The sequence below is a fragment of the Nyctereutes procyonoides genome, unplaced genomic scaffold (assembly GCF_905146905.1).
Source record: "Nyctereutes procyonoides isolate TBG_1078 unplaced genomic scaffold, NYPRO_anot_genome, whole genome shotgun sequence".
In the NCBI taxonomy this organism is placed as follows: Eukaryota; Metazoa; Chordata; class Mammalia; order Carnivora; family Canidae; genus Nyctereutes; species Nyctereutes procyonoides.
This window is the reverse complement of record NW_026575132.1, coordinates 903,306-927,580: the sequence shown is the minus strand read 5'-3', so window position 1 is coordinate 927,580 and position 24,275 is coordinate 903,306. Positions and strand designations below refer to the sequence as shown.

General features: G+C 36.3%; 1 protein-coding gene across 1 annotated transcript in view; it reads left to right on the top strand.

The window, feature by feature from the left end:
• The window catches only part of HIBCH (3-hydroxyisobutyryl-CoA hydrolase), a 95,210-nt gene that overhangs the window by 55,997 nt on the left and 14,938 nt on the right, over window positions 1–24,275 (top strand). Inside the window, exons 7-11 of the mRNA XM_055345435.1 lie at window positions 793–871; window positions 11,062–11,207; window positions 13,141–13,227; window positions 17,512–17,570; window positions 18,269–18,350. Of these exons, the coding sequence (XP_055201410.1) occupies window positions 793–871; window positions 11,062–11,207; window positions 13,141–13,227; window positions 17,512–17,570; window positions 18,269–18,350 (453 nt within the window). The remainder of the gene's footprint in view (window positions 1–792; window positions 872–11,061; window positions 11,208–13,140; window positions 13,228–17,511; window positions 17,571–18,268; window positions 18,351–24,275) is intronic.

The following is a 24,275-nucleotide window of genomic DNA, read 5'->3' as shown; positions in this document are numbered from 1 at the left end:
ACTGCCCTTTTCAGTGACATTCAACAAATTAGAGATACTTTCAGCCAAATCTTATTTTCTAAAACTTATGTTTAGGGATCCCTGGGTGGCTCAGTGGTTCAGCGCCTGCCTTTGGCCCAGGGCACGGTCCTGGAGTCCCGGGATCGACTCCCACATCAGGCTCCTGGCATGGAGTCTGCCTCTCTCTCTCTGTCTCTCATGAATAAATAAATAAATAAAATCTTTAAAAAAAAATAAAAAATGAAACTTATGTTTAGTAATTGGTTTTTTAAGAGGTATATAGTTGGCCCTGTTAAGTGTTACACTGAGAAAAATGATGTTACTACTTTTATGAACTATGTAATAAATGAAATGATGAAATATGTGAATAAATATGTTAATATTCTATTCAAAGCCACTGAAATGAGCTAGAATAGCTTCGTTACACTCTTCTGATGACTGGTTCCACTGATGACAACACTCAGGGGTTCTGGGAACAGTCCCTCTTCTATAATGCTGTATCGGATTTGAAATGACAGGGAATGGGGGAAGAGGACATGAAGCATAACACAAAATACTGATCGAACACATCTTAGCTAAAACAAGTCTATTCCAGATATCAGGCATACTCATATGTATTTTTGTCCAGTACTCCTGAAATGATATGTTTTAGGGTTTTTCTACAGTGTATCTCCTAAAAGAAATTATTTTAGAAATAAAGATAATTTATTTGGTTTACAATATTTGTGTGTATATGAGTTTGTTTATATTTTTTACAGTATTTTTAAACAACTCTTTGCCTTATTTTCCTAGGGAGTTGGTCTCTCAGTTCATGGGCAATTCCGAGTGGCTACCGAAAAATCTCTTTTTGCGATGCCAGAAACAGCAATAGGTAAAAAAGCCCTGAATTTTTCTCAGTCACTTTTAGAATTATCTTGAGATGCATTTCAGATTACAGTGCTGTTAAAGGAATTGATGGAATCTTGCTGAGATACAACAAAGAAATTAGAATAGGAAGATGCCTGAAGGTTATATTAGCTCAATAATTGTATCTGAAAACACAAAAGCAAGGATATGTAACTGGCAACAGTAGCACACTAGCAGTTAATTTTAGATAAAATATTATTAGGAGAAAATAGTCTTGTATTCTTTTTTTTTTAAGATTTTATTTATTCATGATAGTCACAGAGAGAGAGAGAGAGAGACAGAGACAAAGGCAGAGGGAGAAGCAGGCTCCATGCAGGGAGCCCGATGCGGGACCCGATCCCAGGTCTCCAGGATCGCGCCCTGGGCCAAGGCAGGCGCCAAACCACTGCGCCACCCAGGGATCCCAATAGTCTTGTATTCAGATCTGTGATCCATTTTTATTTTTTTTTTATTTTTAGAGAATGTGCCTGAGTGGGGGCGGGGAAGGGCAGAGAGGGGCAGAGAGAGAATCCCAAGCCAGCTCCATCCTCAGCTTGGAGTCTGATGCAGGGCTCAGTCTCACGACCTTGAGATCATGACCTGAGCCAAAATCAAGAGACACTTAACTGATTGAGCCACCTATGCCCCCTCATTTTGAAATGTTTATATATGATGTGAAATATGGATCAAATGTATAGATCAAATTTATTATTTTGCGTATTGAGATATAGTTGGTCACACACTACATTTTGAAAGAGCTGTTGTTTCTCCACTGATGGGTTTTGTATCTTTTTATGTGTTATATTGGTGTCAACACTTCACTGTCTTGATTGCTGTTGCTTTACAATAGGAATCAGGTAGCAATACACCTCCTATTTTATTGTTTTCTTCAAGATAAAGATCCTTTGTATTTCTGTGTGGATTTTAGAGTCAGCTTGTCAACTTCAACTAAAAAGCCTGCTAGGATTTTGACTAGGATTGTCTAAAATTTAAGGAGAATTGACAACAATAGAGAGTCTTAGGACCTTAGAGCAAGGAAGGTATCTCTCTCTCCACTTGTTTAGAGCATCTTTAATTTCTCTAAGTCAGGTTTTGTAGTTTTCAGTTTATAGGTTTTACATATCCTTTGTCAGATTTATCCTTAACTATTACATACTGTTTGTTACTATTGTAAGTAATATTAAAAAAAATTCAGTTCTGACTTTTAGTTACCTTATATAGAAATAGTTTATTCTTATTTTTTTAATGAAGCATAATTGACATGCAGTGTCTTAGTTTCAGGTGTGCGTCATAGTGATCTGATATTTTATACATCACAGAATGATTCTAACAAGAAGTCTAGTGGCCATCTGTCTCCATACAAAGTTATTATATTACTGACTATATTTCCTCTGCTGTAGATATCTGTGACGTCTTTATTTTATAAATGGAAGTTTGTGACTCTTAATCTCCGTCATTTTGCTTGCCTCCCAACCTCTCCCCACTGTGGTAACCAAAAGTTTGTTTCTTCTATGTGTTAGTCTGTTTCTTTTTTTTTTTTTTTTTAGATTGCACACATAAATCATACAGTATTAGTCTTTCTGTGATTTGTTTCACTTGGCATAATATCCCTAAGTTTATCCATACTGTTACAAATGGCAAGATTTCATTCTTTTTTATGGCAAAGTAATATCCCATTGGATATGTGTGTGTGTGTGTCTCCCACACCTTCTTTATCCATTCATCTCTTGATGGACACTTGGGTTGCTTCGTATCTTGGCTATTATTATAAATAATGCTGCAGCAAACATAGGGGTGCATGAATTGGTGTTTTTATTTTTATTTTTCTGATATATACCCAGAAGTGGAATTGCTGATTTCTAAGATTTTGAGGAACCTCCATATTTTCCGCAGTGGCTGTACCAATTTATGTTTCCACTAGCAGTACATGAGATTCCCTTTTGTCCACATCCTTGCCAATACTAGTTTTTGGCTTTCTGGTAATAGCCAGTCTGCAAGGTGTGAGGTAATATCTCATTGTGGTTTTAAAATTTTATTTTTTAAATTAAGTTTTAATTTTAATTCCAATATAATTGACATACAATGTATATAGGTATATAGTATATTGATTCGACACTTCCATATATCACCTAGTATTCCAGTACTCATCACAAGCATCCTCCTTAATCCTCGTCGGTTATTTCACCATCCCCCCATCCACCTCCTCTCTGGTAACTACCAGTTTCTTCTTTGTAGTTAAGAATCTGTTTCTTGGTTTGTCTCTCTTGCTTTTTTTCCTTTGCCCATTTGTTTCTTAAATTCCATATAGGAGAAAAATCATATGGTATTTATCTTTCTGCGACTTATTTTGCTTAGCATTATACTCTAGCTCCATTCACATCATTGTAAATGGCGAGATTTCGTTCTTTTTGATGACTGAATAATATCCGTGTGTGTGTGTGTGTGTGTGTGTGTGTGTGTGTGTGTGTGTGTGTGTATCATCTCTTCTTTATCCATTCCTGTATCGTTGAGCATTAGGACTGCCTTCACAATTTGGCTATTGTAAATAGTGCTGCTGTAAATGCAGGGGTGCATATATCCTATTGAATTAGTGTTTTTGTTATTTTGGAGGTTATTTTATTTTTTATACAGTTGTAAATGGATTTCTTTCTTTTTTTGGATTGTTTTCTTAATTTCTCTTTCTGATAGCTCATTTATTAGGATGTAGAAGCAGTTTATTTCTGCATGTTAATTTTGCATCGTGGCATTTTACTGAATTCATTTATTCTAACAATTTTTTGGTGGACTCTTCACTGTTTTCCATATAGTATCATGTTATCTGCAAGAGGTGACAGTTTTCTGTCTTCCTTTCCAATTTGGATGCCTTTTCTTTCCTATTGCCATGGATAGGACTTTTAGTACAATGTTGAATAAAAGCATCAAGAGCAGACATCCTTGTTTTGTTCTGATCTTGCACTTCAGGAATAAATCCCACGTGATTGTGGTGTATGATTATTTTACTGTATTGTTGAATTTAGTTTGCTAATACTTTAAGGATTTTTGCATCTATATTTATCAGGGATATTGGGCTGTAATTTTTGTTTTAGTGGTGGCTTTGTTTGCTTTCAATATTAGGGTAACAATAGGCTCATAAAATGAGTTTGAAAGTTATATTTTTTGGAGTAATTTGAGAAGGATAGGTATTAACTTTTCTTTAAATGTTTGAGAGAATTCACCTGTGAAGTCCTCTGGTTCGAGACTCTTGTTTTTTGGGAGTTTTTAAATGCTGAATCAATTTCATTTCTTGTAATTGGTTTATTCATATTTTTGTGATTAGTCTTGAAGGGTTGTGCATTTCTAGAAATTTATCTTGTTTTTTTCTAGGTTTTCCAATTTGTTGGCATATGATAATTGTTCATAGTAATCTGTTATGTACACAGTATGTACACAGTAATCTTTATTTCTGTGGTGTCAGTTGTTACTTTCATTTCTGATTTTATTTATTTGAGCCTTCTTTTTTTCTTGATGAGTCTGGCCATGGCTTTATCGATTTTGTTTGTCCAAAGAACAAAATTTTAGTTTCATTGATTTTTTTTAGTGCATTTCATTTATTTCTCCTCTGATATTTATTATTTTCTTTCTTCTGCTAACCTTGCCCTTTATTTTTTCTTAGTCTAGTTACTTTAGGTGTAAAGGTAGACTGTTTATTTGGGGATTTTTCTTTTTCTTTTCTTTTCTTTCTTTTTTTTTTTTTTTTTTTTTTTTTTTTAGGTAACCCTGTATCTCTATGAACATCCCTCTTAGTTCTGCTTTTGCTGCATTCCATAGATTTGTGAAGTTGTGTTTCCTTTCCTTTCCAATACTTTGTCTCAAAGTATTTTTTAAATTTCCTTTCTGATTTCTTCATTGACCCATTGGTTATTTAGTAACATGTTTAGTCTTTATGTGTTTGTGTTTTTTTCTTGTTTTCTTCCTGTAATTGATTTCAAGTTTCATACCATTAAGGCTTGTTATGGTCTAGTCACTTTGAATTTATTGGGACTTGTTTTGTGGCCTAACTTGTGATCTATTCTGAAAAATACTCCATGTACATTTTTAAAGAAACATTCTGTTTACACCTTTAAGTCCATTTGGTTTAATATGTTGATTTTCTGTGTGGATTATCTATCCATTGATGTAAGTGGTGTATTAATGTCCCCTACTATTTACTGTTACTGTATTACTGCCTTTATGTTTGTTAATATTTTTTTATATATTTAGAGAATTCTGTGTTAGGTGCATAAATATTTATACATGTTATATTCACTTCTTGGATTGACCTCTTTATCATTATGTAATGCTTTTCTTTGTCTTTTGTTACAGACTTTGTTTTAAAGTCTGTTTTGTCTTACATGACTATTACTACACAATGTTTCTCTTATTTTCCATTTGCATGGAATTTCATTTTCAGTCTGTGTGTGCCTTTAGATCTGAAGTGAGTCTTTAGTAGGCAGCATATAGATGGGTCTTAATTTTTTTTTATTCCCTCCAGCCACCTTATATCTTTTGATCGTAGCATTTGGTATTTACATTTAAAGTAATTATTAATAGGTAGTACTTATTGTCCTTTTGTTTTCTGGTTGTTTTTATGATTCTTCTCTGTTCCTTTCTTATTGGTGTATTCCCTGTGGTTTGATGGTTTTCTTTAGTATTATGTTTAGGTTTCTTTCTCCTCATTTTTTGTATATTTATTACGGGTTTTGGTTTGTGGTTACCATGAAGTTCACATACATCAACCTGTATATAGATAGCAGTCTGTTTTAAGCTGATAGTCACTTAAGTTCAAACATATTTAAAAGCCCTACATATTTACTCCTTCCCCTCCTTTTGATGTCATATTTTACATTTTTTAATTTTGTGTATCAGTTGATTATTTATTGTAGTTACAGTTGATTTTACTATTTTTGTCTTTTAATCTTCATACTAGCTTTTCAAATGGCTGATCCCACTGCCTTTACTATATATTTGCCTTTACCAGTGAGATTATTTTCTTTCATATATTTTCTTATTTGTAGTTTTTTCTCCTAAAAAGAGCCCTTAACATTACTTGTAAAGCCAGTTTAATGGTGATGAATTCCTTTAGTTTGTATGATAAACTCTAACTCCTCTTCAATTCTGAATGATAGCCTTAACTGGATAGACTATTCTTAGTTTTAAATTTTTTCCTTTTGTTACTTTAAATATATCCTGCCACTCCTTTCTGGCCTGCAGAATTTCTGGGGAAAAATCAGCTGATTGTCTTAGGGAGTTTCCCTCAAATGTAACTATTTATCTTTCTCTTGGTGCCTTTAAGATTCTTTATTTTTAAGTTTTTCTATTTTTAATTATAATGTCTTGGTGTGGGTCTCTTTGGACTCCTCTTGTTTGGGACTTTCTTTGATTCTTGGACCTGGATGTCTGTTTCCTTCCCTGGGTTAGGGAACTTTTCAGCCATTATTTTCTTAAATAAGTTTTCTGCCCCTTTCTCTTCTTCTGGGACTTCTATAATATGAATTTATGTTACTTGATGTTTTCCTGGAGGTTCCTAAATCTACCCTTGTTTTTTAAAACTATTTTTTCTTTTTGCTATTCTGATTAGGTAATTACTGTTCTGTCTGCCAGATGCTGATCTGTCTTTCTGTATCATTTCAGTTATTCTTCAGCTCTGCTTCTTATATTTTCTCTTTGTTGAAGTTCCTTCATTCTTTTCTTGAGTGCAGTGAGCATCTTTATGACTATTACTTTGAACTCTTTATCAGGTAATTTACCTGATAAATTGCTTATCTCTGTTTCATTAAGTTCCCCTCAACCCCAGGATTTTATCTTCTTTTGCTTAGAACATATTCCTCTGTCTTCTCATCTTGTTTGACTTTCTGTGTTGTTTCTGTTAATTAGAATGACTACTTACCTCTCTTAGTCTTGAAGGAGTGGCCATGGGTAAGAACATCCTCTGTGTAGACTGGTATGCTTGGCAGCTTTGGCTGGTTGGAGCTGGAGCAGAGATAGGCCAGGAGTACACTGCTCTGGAGTTACCTTGACAAGATAGCTGGGACTGGGGTGGATGCCTTCAGGGGACAGCTGGAATTGGTGTGGACTAGGAAGCTGGGACCTGCTAGGGCAACCCTAGTAGGTTGATTACAGTGACTGGAACATGCTCCCATTTACAGTGTGATGGTGGAGGAGGAAGGGGAGACCATAAAATGTGGTACTTGTTGGCACCTCTGATCCCAGAGAGTTCCAGTAGTTCCCTGCCCATTTTCTGGATACTGTAGGGTTAGTAAGTGGATTTCCTTCACTTACATGCTAGTTGCTCTTTAAACAACTGTGTTTGTTTTGTTTGGTTTCTTTTTCTGCTGTGCCCAGGGTGGACAAGTCTGTGCAGGGGCTCCACAGTGATATCCCTCCTTACTGTAACTCATCACATTGGGAGTGGTGTTCCTGTTGTTACTGTCTGTGTCCCTCCCACTGTTCTATATATGGTTACTCATACCATTTTTTGTCCAGAAGCTGTTCAGTTGGTTCTTTTTCTGCAGGAATTATTTTATATTGTAGATGTAGATCTGGTATGTCTATGGAAGAAGGTGAATTCAAGGTCTTCCTAAGCCACCATCTTGGACTGCCATCTGAAGTACAATTGATTCTGTATTGACTTTGTATCCTGCAAACTTCCTAAACTCACTTATTCTAGATTTTTTTTGTAGATTGTATTAGATTGGTATAAATTTTAGTATAAATTTTTACATCATTTACAAATAAAGTCAGTTTTACATTTTCCTTTCCAATCTGGATACTCTTGATTTTTCTTGCCTTATTACACTCAATAGAACCTCTAGAACAATGTTAAATAGAGGTGTTAGGTGTGGGCGTTCTTGCTGCCTTCTTGATCTTAGGGAAAACATTCAGTCCTTCAATTAAGTAAGAGGTTAGGTGTAATTTTTTCATATGTGCCCTTTATCAGGATAAAGATGTTTTTTCTATTCCTAAATTGCTGAGGGTTTTTATTAGGAATGGGTTTTGAATCTAAAAAACCAAAACTTTTTCTCCATCAGTTGAGATGATTATTGGTTTTTCTTTTTAATTTGTTAATGGTGAATTAACTCTGATTGTTTTTTTTTAATATTAAACTACCCTTGCATTACTAGGATAAATTTCAGTGTGGTATGAGGTGTTACCCTTTCTATATGTTGTCAGGTTTGATATTCTAAAATTTTATTTGGAATTTTTGCATCTGTGTTCATGAAAGACATTGGTCTGTGGTTTTCTTGTAATATCCTTCCTTCTGGAATAAGGGTAATGCTGGCCTCATTTTCTGGAAGAGTTTCTGTAGAGTTGGAATTTTTTCTGTGTTTGGTAGAATTCATCAATGAATCCATGAATGAAAGCCTGAAGTTTTCTTTGTGGGAAGGTTGTCAACTACAAATTCAAAGACTTTAATACATGTGGGGTTATTCAAATGATCTATTTCTTGCACAAAATTTGGTGGGATGGATCTTTTAGGCAATTTGTCCAATTTATTAGCATAAAGTTTTTTCATAATTTCTGTTCTTTTTAGTATTTGTGTTTAGAATTTGTAGTGATATTTGTCTTTCATTCTTGAGTCATTGCATTTTTTCCCTGATCAGTCTAATTAGAGGTTTATTTATTGATCTCAAAAACTATCTTCTTTGTCTTATTTATTTTCTCTTTTATTGTTTTCTACTCTTTTCTTTCTTTTCCTACTTGGGGTTTCATCCCTTCTTTGACCTCCTAAGGTGAAAGCCAAGGTCAGTGATTTGACTGACCTTTGTATACCTTCCTCGGTATACAATTTTATTCTATTCTGATTTTTAAATTTTAGTACTTTAAAGATGTTGTTGCACTGTTTTCTCACTCATGTTGTTTCCCATGAGAAATCTGCTTTCCTCTTCATCTTTGTGCCTCTGTAAGTGTGTTTTTATTATCTCTTGCAGCTCTTAAGATTTTTCTGATCATTTGTTTTAGGCTTATGTGATTATAATGTGTCTTAGTGTAGTTTATCTTTCTTTTTTTAAAAATTTATTTATTTATGATAGTCACAGAGAAAGAGAGAGAGAGAGGGGCAGAGACACAAGCAGAGGGAGAAGCAGGCTCCATGCACCGGGAGCCCGATGTGGGATTCGATCCCGGGTCTCCAGGATCGCGCCCTGGGCCAAAGGCAGGCGCCAAACCGCTGCGCCACCCAGGGATCCCTAGTTTATCTTTCTTATGCTTGTGTTTATTAAGCTTAGATTCATAGTTTTTGTTGAATTTTCCAAATTTGGCATGATTTCTTCAAGTATTTTTCTTTCCCCTCACTCCCTTTTCAGAAACTCCATTTAAACTTATATTAGGATCATGAATTGTTCACTTAAAAATTTTGTCATTTTTAATTTTAGATAGTTTCTATTCCTGTGCCTTCAAGTTCACTAATCTTTTGCAAAGTCTAATCTGCCTTAATCTCATTCAGGTAGTTTTCCACTTACATATTCATTTTAGTTTTTGTCTCTAGAAGTATCATTTAAGTTTTTATCTTCTGTGTTCTTAACTGAACATATATTTATTCTGTGTTAATGTTCTCTTGTACAAATTCCTATGTTTATGTCAATTCTGTGTCAATTTTGATTATTACTTCATTATGGGTAGTATTTTGCTTCTTTTTTTTTTAGATGCCTATCTCCAAACTATCACATTGGAGTGGGTGGCGGTGTTTCAGTTTAAGAATTTTGTGGGTGCCACAATTCAGTTCATAACAGGGACTTATCAGCATATAGATGTTATCTAGAGCTGTAAGTGCTAGGAAAATGTATGAGTAGAGATGTAGGGATAGCCTGAAGTCAAGCCTAGGCCCAGCAGCATGTAGAGATCAAGCGAAGGAAGTAGACAGCAAGGGGGAATGGAAAGAAGCAGCTGTTGAGTCAGGAGCAAAAAGGGAGAATGTGGTACCCTGGAACAGAGCAAAGTACTTCAGGACAGTGTTTTCACAGCAGAGTGCTGCTGAGGCTGTGGGGCAAGTAGTGTAAACTGTGGAATGTTGGGGAACTGAAAGAAGAACAGAGCAGCTGGAATGTAGTGAGTAGTAAGAGATATACTTGAAAAAGTGATTGGGAGTCTTGAAGACTTTAATAAAGTGTTGGTTTTAATCTAAGAGAGTTATGGAAGAGTTTTAAGCAGTAGAAGGCAAAAAACTCTTTTCAAAGATTCAAAAGATTCTGGTTATTGTATGGAGAACTTTCAGGATGATCATTAAAGGGATGGTCTGAAAAGAAGGTGTCAAGGCTGAATGGTTGTGCACTTTATTGAGGTGAGTGATACTGGAAGAGATGAACTCCATTCCAGGAGTCGGGGAATGTCATGAATTCAACTTTAGACTTACCTTGTTAGAGGTGCCAAGAGATATTTACAGTAGAATGATGCTAATTCTTTGAAGTCTAGGAAACTTTTGTCAAGTAGAACTGGAAAGAATTTGAATGCTTGTGTTTTTATCTCAGCTTCATCAAATGAAGCAATCTTAGAATAGGTATCTTTATTATAAAACTAGAGTTTTTAAGGAGCTCTTAAATATCAAAAAGTAGTGTACTGGCAAGTATTCGCATTTACACTATTTTCGGTTGTTACAGTAGAGAGAATAAGGGAATTAAAAAAGATGGCTAAGATAAGAGTAAATACAAGTGATTTTGTTAGGTATAAACTTATTCTTGGTAGGACTAAAGGTTATTGCATCACTGTAAATATCTTGAATATTAGATAATGGATTAACAGAATAGACTATGATTTGATTGGTAATAATGAGTTTTCACATAATATAGCTTTAGATTATGCATATTTTTTCTTATTTGGAAAGAAAATATTTTCTCAGTTTTTACTATTTTGGAGATTATTAAAAATAGTGATAAGGAACTTTTTAGGCAATATTTAATAGTACTACTTAAATACAAAAAGTTATGCCATCAAATACTTTGACTCCTACAGAAATGAGACATGAAAATTTTGAAAGATACTCAAGTTAGAACATTTTAATAGCAAATCTTTTGTAATATTGATTGCATTGGATAGTACTTAGTTTAATAATATTTCTAGTATAGATTCAAATTCCAGAAAGAAATGGCCATTTGATCTCAAGAGTTATTATATTCATCTTTTTAACTTGAATCATTGTTATCTCATTTCATTATATAATTACAGGACTATTCCCTGATGTGGGTGGAGGTTATTTCTTGCCACGACTTCAAGGAAAACTTGGTTACTTCCTTGCCTTAACAGGATTCAGGCTGAAAGGAAGAGATGTGTATGCAGCAGGAATTGCTACACATTTTGTAGATTCTGAAAAGGTAATTACTTGGATTATTGCATTTTGTGTTGTTGGAATAACTCGTTGCATGGGGAGGCAGTATAATTGGTTGAGGTCATAGGCTTTTCGTGAGACATGGGTCTAAATCCAGGATCTACTGTTTAAAGCTGTGTGACCTTTGGGAAGGTAGTTAAGCTCTCCAATCATGTTTCCTCATGTGAAAAATGGAGATAATTATGTCTGGATTCAGGGCTGTTTTGCCTAGCACCTTCAGTGAATATTTTTCATGAATAATTACACTTTGGTTAAAAAAATCTATATATAAACAGATAGGCTTTTATTTTATAAAAACATTTTTGAAAAGTCCTCTTGGTTGTGAGTTTCCCTACTAGTGCATTTAAGAGTTACATTTGTAAAATATGGCCTTAAAAACTTTTCTAAAGAATATCTGCTGCAAGGGACACGTATTATTACTTATCTTCGTCTTTTTTTTTTTTTTAAACAGTGTGGCCAATTTTTTTTTCAGCACAGAATAGCATTGTAGCAAAGAACATACAGACAGACAGCTTAGGTTTAAATCCTAGCTTGAGATTTAGTCTCTTTATCCCCTAGTTTGCCCATCTCTAAATGAGGATGGCAGTTGCTACCATAGTAGTTGAATCTCTTTGTGGTAAAGGTAACAGAAAATCCAGTTCAAAGTGGTTTTGCCTCAGAATTTTCAGCAAGAAATTTGGGATTTATTCTGCTTCAACTGGGAGTTCACTCTCCTTGAACTGGCGTGAACTCATGAGCCAGTTAGCCTACATTGGCTAACTCACCTTGCTAATGTGTTTCATTTCTGGAACTATGGGGTGAACTTAGCTTTCCAGGAAGTGCATAGATCTCCAAATGGATATCTGATCTTGAGGGAGGGGTGTTTTGGGGTAGGAAAAGGAATGTTATATATATATAACATATATATAGTATGAGAACCTTCTATCACATTGCTTGAAATTTCAGATCTTTCTCCATGTTAGGGGCATCTGTAGTTACATTGAGTAGGTGACTGTCCAACCCTTCCCTTGAGCTGTAACAGGAGGCAAACGTGAACTTCATTATCTACTCTGGAGATGAGAGTGGAATTTAGTTAAGGATGGAGGAGAGTGCTGATCCACGGTGTAATCCCTTCTTTGTCAACCTGCCCAGTAATAAATTCTGCAGTGTGTAGACTGCCATTCACAGGGCCTGTAGAGGATAATAGAAATGAGTAATGAATGTTGGAGATGAAACTAGAGGTGGGTACAAAAGATAAAAGATAACCATGTCACTCATCTGACAGAGTAGAATATGAGAAGTATAAACAAAGAGTACGCAGAAAGGACTCCGTGGACTTGTAAGGGGAGAAAACTTATAAGAAATGCCTGGAGGTTTTCTTACAGAGGTTGTAGTTCAGCTGGGCCTTAAGATGAATATTATTAGGACAAGCGATTCTGGATAAAGGAAACATATAATGAGCAAGTGAGTGGCAGGAAAGCTTGGTTATGTTTTGAAAACAATAAAAAGTCCCATTTGGCTGAGCATTGAATAGTATGTGAGAGATATAGATGGAGAGTTAAGTGTGGCTGTATTATAGAGATGTGCATTGACTATAGTAGCCATTAGTCACACATGGAAATTTTAGTTAAAATTAATTAAAATAAAATTTATAATTCAAGTGTTTGGTGGTAGTACTGCATTTCAAGTGTTTAATAGAAACAAAGATAAATGTCTCTCTCCTCTTTAGTTTCTTCCATCTTTATCTAATTGCAAGGCAACATTTGCTGTGTGGGAATGTGTGTGCATTCAACTTCAGAGAAAAGTTCCTTCACTGATTCAGCTGAAGAGAGCACATCATAATTTTAAGACAAGTATTTTTAACCAGAGTATAAGGTTTCTTAAAGTCTGTATTTGCATTGGGGTTCAAATCTGTTTTCCCTTTTTCCCCCCTCTTTTAGTTGGACATGTTGGAAGAAGATCTGTTAGCCCTAAAATCTCCTTCAAAAGAAAATATTGCAGATGTCTTAGATGCTTACCATACAAAGGTAATTTGGTCAGGACTCTAACCTCAGATTTTAATTCACGGGGAAGGGGAAATAATTGAAAAACTTAGCTGTTGGTGAATGTTACAGTTTGTGAATATAAAGATGCTGGGATTTATTAACTTGAAAGCTTGATGGAAGGATCAGAGCTTCACGACTGGTAGGACAGCTGTCCAAGAAGATGACTTCTTCGCGCACAACTACACATCTTCTCACTGCTGGTGAATTTGAGCGTGTAGCCTTGTTATTGGCCCTCATGGTGCACCGTGACACTTCTACAGCGTTGATGCTGTTGAGCTGCCACAGTGAAACTCTGGCACATGTCTCAATATAATGATAAAGTATATCGTAGTATTCACTTTTAATTCCTGACTTATGTTGTGTAACTTAGGTTTTCTTTTAGGAGCTAAAAGTTTACAAAAATGTTACTTCTAGTAAAAGATGATGGGCTGAATACATGCTCCCTTCTGAAAGCCCACTAAAATTGTAATAAAGGAATAAAAAAGGCACAAAATCACAAAGACAAATAGAACAGAAGAGGAGACAGTGGCAGGCATGAGATATCAATATTTTGGAAGCTTAAAAAGAGAAGAATGAGGGCAGCTACTTTATATTTGGGAACACTGAAATATCTTATCCTTCAGCGGGGGAGGCCAGTAAGAAGCAAGCCAGTTCTTGCTCTCTATCCTCTGTAAGGTACCAGAGTTCTCTGAAGTCTGGGATGTGGAGGCGGGCAGAAAAACCAGAGGATCCCTGCACATTTGTATAAGAAGCAGTTAGACCTTTAGACGTCTCTCTCCTGTAGCAGCAGCTACCCTTCCATAGCTTGGCTGAAGAGTAGAAATTTACTCTTTAGGTCAAATCAGACAGACCTAACTGGGTGCAGGGACAGTGAAGTGAGGTCCTCTACTGAAAAGAGGCAGAGCATACCAAGTAGGAAGACCTCTAGCCTCTTTTTCTAGCTTCTAGACTATTAAATATCCTCTATCATAGTTTGGGCAACTGTAAAAAACTACCATAGGCTGGGTGGCTTAAACAGTAGAAACTCTACTTTTCACAGTTCTGAAGGCTGGGAACCCCAAGATCAGATGTCAGACCATCAGATTCTTGTGAGGACCCCATTTTTGGTTTGCAGATGGACAGACACCTTCTTGCCATATCCTCACACAGTGAAGTGAGCTCTCAGGTCCCTTCTATAAGGGCACTAATCCCATCATAGGGGTTCTACCCTCTTGACATAATTACCTCCCAAGGCTCCACCTCCAGATACCATCACTTTGGGGATTAGAGTTTGAACATGAATTTTGGGGTGACACAAACAGTCAATAGCACCATCCCATACCTAAACAGTATATTCGAAGAGAAAGGAAAAAACCTGTAGATGTCGACATTTGAGGATACCGCCCTCCCCCAACAATGAAACATCCAGGTCTTTGCCTAATCATTTTATAATGTATCAGAATATTGATGATCCTATAACTGTGGTTGACTTTGCACATAAAGCTACTTAATTTCAGCACTTCATGCTAAAATTTTTTTTATCCAAGCATAAAAACACATTGGTCAAAACAAGGCCCCTGAAGCAAGCAGACAGTGCAGGGAGGAGGAAACTTAAAAAAAGAAAGGAAGAAAGAAAAACTATAATTGTTAAAACTGTAATTGTTCAGATGAGAGGAAAATATTTCATCTGTGAAATAAGAACAGATGTTATAAAATAGTCAAAGAATAAATAAATGTGATAACAAAAGGGGGAAAAATGCACAGTAGATTAGATTAAAATTGAAGCTTGAGGAAAACTGTAAGAGGACAAAAAGGATAATAAGATGGAAAATGGAGAGAAAGGAATAGTAGTGGTATTATTCCAGGAGGTCTAATATCTAATTATTAGGAATTCATTACAGGAGGGAAAGGGGAGGAAATATTTAGAAAAATAGCATAAAAAATTTATTCAGAGCTGAACAACATGAATATGGGATTGATGGAGCCCCCGAATCTGTGCAATGAATATGAACGCAGAGCACATGTGGATTTCATCACATTTTGTCAAAGCGTTTGACAGTCTCTCATTTTGGGTAAATATAGCATGGATTGTGGTGGGTGGGAGTGGAAGGGCCCTACCAAAGAGTTCTGCTAAATGTGTGGGTATTAGTCTATAAATAAAGTCATCTTGGCCTTTTTCAGTTTTTTCTCAGTGAGTTGGATGAGACTGTTGACAGCATTTTGATCGAATTGATTTGAAACTAAGAAAATAGGTAAAAGAATATGGGTTTTAAAAAACCCGTCAAGTTTAGAGTGACCTGTTCAATAGTAACAATGTGAAAGGTAATAGATGTGTGGGAAGTTTCCCACCTACTACCAGTATTCTCACGTTTCTATCACACCCATGACACCTCTGACCCTGATGTGTGGGTTTTCTACACATCGAGCAATTCTCTGCAACACCACTTGGGTGTCCTGCAACTCATTTTGGTAGTGAGCTATCCACTGGGGTGAGCCTCAGATCCCACAGTCTCAAAGCTCAGTCCCACAAGACTGCCCCCACTTCAGATGCCAGTTGCAAGTTCCAGCTTGCCACCTGTACTTGACTGGCCGTAAATCAGCGTTCTCATGACTCCTTCCTTGGGTTCAATAATTTGCTAGAATTTCTCACAGAACTCAAGGAAACCCTTAGAGTTTTGTTGTTTTATTATTAAAGGATATGAATGAAAAGTCCATTGAGGGGTACACAGGGCAAGATCTGGAAGGGTCTCAAGCCCAGGAGCTTCTGTCCTAATGAAGCTGGGATGTACTGCTCTCCCCTCTGGTGGATGTGTTCATTATTAACCTGGACGCTCTCCAAACTCCATCTTTTTGGATTCTGATGGAGCTTTATTACATGGTCACTACTGATCAGGCTGTTAGGCTTTGGTAATTGAACTCAATCTCCAGTCCCTTTTCTCTCACTGGAGGCAGAGGGAGGGAGGTGGGGAGGTGGTGGTGGTGTTGGGGCGGGGCTTGATTGGAAGGGGGAATTGAATGTCCCAGTGATGGAATCACTGGTTGGTTCCCCTGGGCACCAGCCCCATTCTTGTGAGCTTTCCAAAAGTCATCTCATTAACATAACTGTGATCAAAAGGGACTTGTTAGGAATATTTCAGGAACTGAGGACAGAAGACCAAATATAACAAAAGGTGCTCTTCTTAAAGAAATTTCAAGGTTTTGGGGAGCTTTGAGCCAAGAACAAAGAACAAATATATGGGCAAGGACCAAATGTGTATTTATTTTATTTTTTAAGATTTTTATTTTTAAGAAATCTCTATACCAATGTGAGGCTCAAACCTACAACCCCAAGATCAGGAGTGACATGCTCTACTAATTGAGCCAGCCAGGCTCGGCTGTATTTCTTATTTTAAGTCACAGAATTACAACAGAGATAAGTGAAAATTTTGGATTTCAGTCCAAAGTACCAAATATAAATTTATTTATTATAAAATAAGAGAAATGTAGCCTACGGTGGCACTGGTCCATAAATAAATAAATAAATAAATAAATAAATAAATAAATAAATAAATAAATAAATAAATAAATAAATAAATAAAAGCAATATACTAGAACTGGCCCCAAACGGACTCAGACTTAGTCCTTTTAGTAAAAGCATTGTATTCAAAGTAAACAAGGATATATGGAGCCCCGATACACTTTGCTGCGATTCAGTCATGCCTGTGGTAATGTGTACATCCCACACTTTAGGAAGGACCTTGATAAGCTGAGACTTGTGCACAAGAAGGATCTGCCTGTGAGGGGACATGAAACCACACTGTGAGAAAGGAGGTGGAAGCAGATGAACTAGAACTATAAACACGAGAGGGATGATTTGGTCCAGAATTAAAAAAAAAAAAAGATCCCAACTATACTTATTCAAGCCCTGTGAGTTCCTTTCACGCTACTTTTTCTCTCCCTAGAGGTCAGTGCTACAGAGATATCAGGGAGGTGCAGGAGTTCTGTATCAAATGGAAATTTGGGCAGGACGACTTCTCAGGTCCCTTACAATCCTCAGTTCATTGACCTACTTTAATGATGATGTAGCATATATAATAATAAAATATAAATTAAAAGAACATATTTTTCCTTTGGCACTTTAAGCACTAGTCTGGAATAACATCATCTGAATTTTGAACATGTGGTAGCTATTTATGAAACTGTTGGATATAATTTGAAAGTGATAATCTTCACAAAGATTAAATATGACATTTTAAGGGATTTTTCAAGTACTTCAAATTAATTACAAGATTTTTCTTTTTCAAACAGTCCAAGATTGATCAAGACAAGTCTTTTATACTTGAGGAACACATGGACAAAATAAACAGGTACTTAAAGAGAGGCCTCAGTACATCTCTTCTCTTGGAAGGACGATATTAAATTGAATTTGCTAACACTAATTAACATCATGTTTAATAATGCACTGAATTCTCAGATCAGCTAGCCTGGTGCTTTTATTTTCATTTCTTAAAGTAACTTCTTGCCTACTCTTTCAGGGGGAAATAAGTCCATTTTACAGAAATAATCAATCATGCTGATTCATTTTAGTGCAAACTTTTTTTTTTTTGATGGGAAAGAGGCTAGAAGACAATAATTATCTTCTATCTTCATTAAGTCATTTTTTATGAAGGTCTTACGAAGCTGATCAGAAGATTTTTTTGTGCAGTGATTTGAGAGATTGATAGACTGGCTTAAGGAACATAGGAGGAGGAACACTATTGGAAAACAAGACAACTATCTCTACATTTTAAAATCAGCAGTTTTTCACAGTTAAGGTATTTATTTACATGTAATAGATGCAAGAAAGCCTAAGAGAAAATTTAGGTTTTATTTTGCATTAATAAAAGTAGACTGCAAACACTTACCTAGAGAAGCAAGGTTTTATTGCATCATCCTGTAAAATAGTCTGGAAAATTTTTCATTGTAGAAGTGGAGTTTGGGGAAAGCCTGTGTCTAGATTCATCGCTATTTTGGAAAGAAGAGGTCGCTTACTGGTTGGTGAAATCATGTGTTTCTTTTTTTATAGTTGGTTCTCGGCCAATACTGTGGAACAGATTATTGAAAATCTACAGCAGGATGGCTCATCCTTTGCCTTAGAACAGTTGAAGGTAAGATACGAACCATTCCCAACCCAAGTGTGGTGAGCTCTTGGTAAGGAAGCCCCCGAAGGTGTCAGAACTCCGAGGTGGGGACAGAGCCCGCTCGCAGGCATTTTTCCGAGCTCATTTGAGTCTCAGGAAGCATTTTCACAAAACCTTTATCTGAACTCAAGTGCCTTGTCTACCAGTGGACGCTGACAGCAAAGCTGAGCTGTTTTTAGGTCCTGTGGCTGCAGAAAAGAGAGGCTTCAGTAGACGCGGTCATCCCCCGGGAGTCCTCCCTGCCCTGTGGAGAAGCATTTAAGGACATTTTTATTAGAAGGGTTGGGTTCCTGGAGAATAGTCTTTTTATAATATATTGTAATTGTGCCATTAATCTATAAATTCAATTCAATATGCAACAGATCAGTAAAACAGTCTTTCTAAGCAGTAAGTTTAATTAAAAAAAAAAATGAGTCTTTTGAAAGAGGCCCCATCTGTACCCATAACTGAGTTTTAAGCTGTGTTTCATAGTGTTAGGCACACTTTGATCTTTCTAAGATGTGACTCCAGTGGTAACAGCAAAAAAGCTGTTTTTGTGTAAAGGAGAGCACACTGGATACTGATGTGCTTGGAACTATAGCATGATTACGAGACGTGGAATGCTTGCAGATGTCTACACACAGGAAAGGCAAAGTATGTTTCCTTTTACTTTAAAGCAGAGGGATTGTAGCTTGTCCTCACCTGATAGTATTTTTCAGTGTATAGGTGTCATTGTCACATTGCAGTTGTCGGAATATAAACTGACAAAAGATATAAAATTTCACCTGTGAAGATGAAAACGCACGTTACTATACTCTCTCTCTCTTTTTTAAAGGTTTTATTTATTTGAGAGCCACCCTCGCACACAGGGATGGAGCGGGGATGGCAGGGAGGGCAGAGGAGAGGGATAAGCAGACTGTTCACTGAGCAGGGAGCCTGACAGCCCAAGGGCCCCATCCCAGGACACTGTGACCTGAGCAGAAAGAGGGCAGATGCTTAACCACTGAGCAACCCGGGAGCCCCTCCCATTGTTACTATATTCTTAAGGTGGGAGTCCCAAATCCGTCTCTTAGGGTCTTAATTAGAATTCTGTTAACTTCTGAGGAGAGGCATAAATTAGAGGAGATAGACCAGTCATGTGTTTCCTTAACCAACAAAAGCAAATTAATGTATTAACTTTTAGGAATGCTCCAGTAAATGTAGATAATCATTGTATGTTTCAGGGATTCTGATGTTAAGCTGGTTCTCTTGTTTTCAGAGAATATAGAAACTAGTATTCCTGGGTACCCCCCCACCCCAGCAATAGGGCCCAATTAAGTAAGCATTTAGTTATTTCATTTGAAAATAGTCATGCAGCACATTACCTCGTAAGCTAAATGATGTCACTTTAAAGTAATACAGCTATGCAAGATGACATGTTATTTTAAAACCACTGGTCTACCCCAGAACCAAGGGATGGAATTCAAATATTCTTTCAACTTTCTTTCTTTCCTTCTGCCATGTGATTATTTTGCACCCAGAAGAGGGTCCCTGGCAAGCTACCCATCACAGCCAGGATCACTGTACGCTAGGATCACCTCAGCACGCTCGTCAGAACATGTTTTCATATTTATTCCATTGATCTATAGCTCAAGTGTGGCTCCAGAATGTTAGTTTCTGCTGGAACAACACGATGTGAGGATCAAAAAGTCCCAACTGAGGCTTCCCTGATAGAGCAAGATACAGGGTTCCTTTTAATTATCTCACTCAGAGACATAGACCGAAAAACAGCCCTGAGGGAGAAAATAGCTTTTAGTGCTCCAGTGAAAGGTTTGCAGATCAGACATTTGAACAATTTAAAAAAAAAGATTCTAATATTTGTGTCAGTACGCTTCCAGGATTGCTCTTAAGCCTTGTGGGCTCTTCAGGGATTCCTGTCTTCCTTCTGTGGGTCCCAAGGACCTAGTCTATTTATATTCCAAGTTGCAACCGTCTGCTCCATGTATAAGATTCCTTTCCACAGTTGCCCATGGGGAAGGACGTAATCTTTTCTATGTGCTTGCTAATCATTAAATAAAAATGTGGTTTTTTAATCTTTTCTTTAAATTTCTAAAGTTTTTACTGCTAATCATCATAAGATAGCATGGGTTAAAAAAATAACAAATTTGAGTAACTCATAAATTCTTTACAACTGACACAATTTTCATAGTACTTTATGACTTCTCGTGTCCTTTCTTTAGATTTTCCTTCAAAGTTCAATACTTCCTTTATTTTTATTTTATTATTTTATTATTTTTTATTTTTTTAAAGATAGATTGATTGATTGATTTATGATGGGGGGATGTGCAGAGACACAGGAGGAGGGAGAAGCAGGCTTCATGCCGGGAGCCTGATGCGGGACTCGATCCTGGGACTCCAGGATCGTGCCCTGGGCCAAAGGCAGGCACTAAACCGCTGAGCCACCTAAGGAATCCCCTATTTTATTATTTTTTTAATGTTTGTGGTTGGAATTCCTCTAATTTCCTTTTAATCCCTCTCTTGGTATAGTTTGTTCATGATGCCAAACAATCCATGTAAGCTATTTGGATAATTTAAATGTTGTGGTGCATAGCTTATATTAGGGAAAATTTAACCAAAGTCTCCAACTGCCAGGCTCTCACCTGCATGTGTGCACATTTTAATTGTGGTAAAATACATGTAACATAAAATTCTCCATCTTTACCATTTTTAGGTATATAGTTCAGTTTTGTGGAGTATACTGTACACATGGTTGTACAGCCAATCTCCAGAACATTTTCATCTTACGAAACTGAATTTTATACCTATTAAAAAACAATTCCTCATTTCTCTGTTACCCCAGTTCCTGGCAACCACTCTTCTACTTTCTGTTGCTATAATTTGACTACTCTAGATACCTCACGTAAGTGGAATCATGCAGCATTTGTCCTATTGTGATTAGCCTATATCACCTAGCATAATGTTTCAAGGTTCATACATGTTGTAGCATGTACCAGGAATTTATTCCTTTTTTAAGGCTGAATAATATTCCATTGTATGTATATAACACATTTTGCTCATCCATCATTGATGGGCATTTAATTTGGGTTGCTTCTATCTTTTTGCTTTTGTGAAAAATGCTGCTATAAATATGGGTATACAAATATTTCTTCAAGTCCCTGCTTTTAATCCTTTTGGATATATACCCAGAAGTGGAATTTCTGCGTTATATGGTAATTATTTTTAATTGTTTGAAGAACCTCCATACTGATTTCTATAGCAGTTGCACCATTTTATATTCCCACCAACAGCAGTGCATAAAGTTCCCCATTTTTGTACATCTTTGCCGACTCGTTTTCTGTCTTTTTGTTGGTAACCATCCTAAGGGCTATGAGGTGATAGCTCATCGTGGTTTTGATTTACATTTCCCTAATGATTAGAATACTGAATATCTTTTCGTATGCTTGTTGGCTGTTTCTATCTTCTTTTGGAAATATCTATTTCAAGTCCTTTGCCCATTTTTTAGTTGGGTTTTTGGTTTTTAAATATGATTGAGCTGTAGGAAATGCTATCCTGTTTCCTCTCCCTTTTCTGGTAATAAGACTAGTAGACTTGCCAAAGTAAAGAAAGTTCTTCAGGGCCAATGAGAGAAGTATTTGTCTTTTTAGAATTGCAAGTGATATCAATAATCAAAGAAATATGAATAGAAGGATTGAGACCCCACCCTCCTATAGCCCAAATGTGTCACCAAGAACCCTAAGCCAAGCAAAGGTATTTCATTTCAGTAGGGTCACTAATTCTTAGGAGTGCTGGGGTATGAAGTCCGCGGCCAGAGAGACAGAGAAATAAGAGCAAGGAACAGTGGGTCCAATTGGTGTCCAGGAAGGTGTTCCTGGGTAAATGGCCAAGAAAACCAGTGTTGCTTTTGACTTGTCTTTTAGGTGTTTTTGTAGTTACTGATATGATTAATATAATATAATAGGATAGCCTATTAAAGGCTAAAAGACATATGAGTTCCTTTTCTGAATATTAGAAAACTATAAAAATTCTTTGAAACTTCTTTTTTCTAATTACCAGTGTGGGATTTATGTATTTGTTTGATTTTGAATGTTTGTTTTGTGAAGAATAAAACAAACTCAGTTTTACATATAAGAATATGACAAGCTTCTATAAAGAAATCATATATGTGAAAAATTTGGGAAAAAGGAAAACTAAGAATAATTAGGCATAGATTTTAAGAAAGAAGAGTGTAAAATATTAGAGAAATTAAATTTAAAAGATTACTAATCTTTCTGTAAGCTTTGAGAATTAGCCATTTGCTGTACTATTTAAAAATAAAGTGGCAGATGTTCATGAAAAATTAAGTAGAAATTGTTCCTCTGTTGTAAACAACTAGAAACATGGACAAAATACATGAAACAAGTGTCTGTTAACATTGGACAATGCAGGCAGCACAGAACTGTGATTCCTGAGAGGAAGGAAACAAACAGGAAGGCCCTAAGATTGACTTGGCTTCTTTCTTGCAAAACATTTCAGACTATTGATGTGTACATATTTTAGGTAAAACTCTACAAGACCAGGGAAAGGACCAAAAGAAAGCAGTAGTCTGAATAGTTAACAAGACTCACACAGGTCTGGGAGGAGTTCATGTTGCCATCATTGAGAAGGTTTACACTTGAGTAGTGAGGGGGAATTTATACTCAAGTAAAGGCTGCCCAGAACTCCCGAGATAATTCAGTTGGGAAAGGATAAACTTTTCAACAAATGGTTCTGGAACAATTGAATATCCGTATGCAGGAGAAAAAAAGGACTTGACTCTTCCCTTGCACCTGTAGGGGAGGAGAAAATTCTCCTCTGTCTTCTGAGGGTCTCCAGCCCAGCCTAAGAAGGAAGCCAACATAAGCCAAATTAACATACACATTTTACTAAATTGGGAGCCTACATGTACACGTAAAGCGGAATGAAGATGTGAACAAATAACCAGAGGAGGAAGCTTTTGTACCTTTTAAACAAACAAATTTGTGAAGAATTGACAAGAGAAAGGAGTAGTAAATGGTGAAGAAGTAACCAGCAAGATAAGGGTTAGTTTAACAAGGTTTATTTGTATGGCTTTCTTGAACCCACGTTCCCTATCTCTGGTGATAAGAATGTCTTCCTCCTGCTACAGGGAAGGCATCATTTACATGTGAGTTTTATTTCCTGGAAGAAAAAGAGAGTCATATTGTTTCTCAAGTGCCTTTAACTCAAAATAATCAATATGTAAAAGTGTCATATCTTGAGGTAACATGCTCTGAATTCCTTCCCATCATCTGCAATTCAAAATGGGTTATGCACCTAAATGTAGGAGCTAAGGCAGTACCATTTCTAAAAGAAAATATAGAAAATCTTTGTGACTTTGGGTTAGCCAAGATTTTTTTAATGCAAAAAGCAAGCACTGCAAAAGAAAAAAATTGGTAAATTGATCTTTATTATAATTAAATACTTTTCTTCTTTGAAAGGCACTCTGAAGAAAAAGTAAAGAAACCACAGACTGAAAAGAAATATATTTGCAAAACTTGTATCTGATAACAGGACTTTAGTCCATTGTATATAAAGAACATTTAAAAGTTAATGAGAATATAAACAGTGCAGCTAGAAAATGGGAATCTGGACACTTTCCCACAGAACATGTATGAATGGCCACTAAGCACATGAAAAAATGCTCAGGATCTTTAATCCTTAGGAAAATGCAAATTTAAACCACAGTGAGATGTCACTGTGCACCTATTAGAGTGGCTAGAATTTAAAAGCTTGACACCAAGGATATGGAACATCTACAACTCACACATTGCTGGCAGGAAAGCAGCTTGGCAGTGTCTTATAAGTTAAATGTGCATTTACTGTAAGACCCAACAGTCCCACCCCTATGGATTTACCCAAGAAAAATGTAAACATATG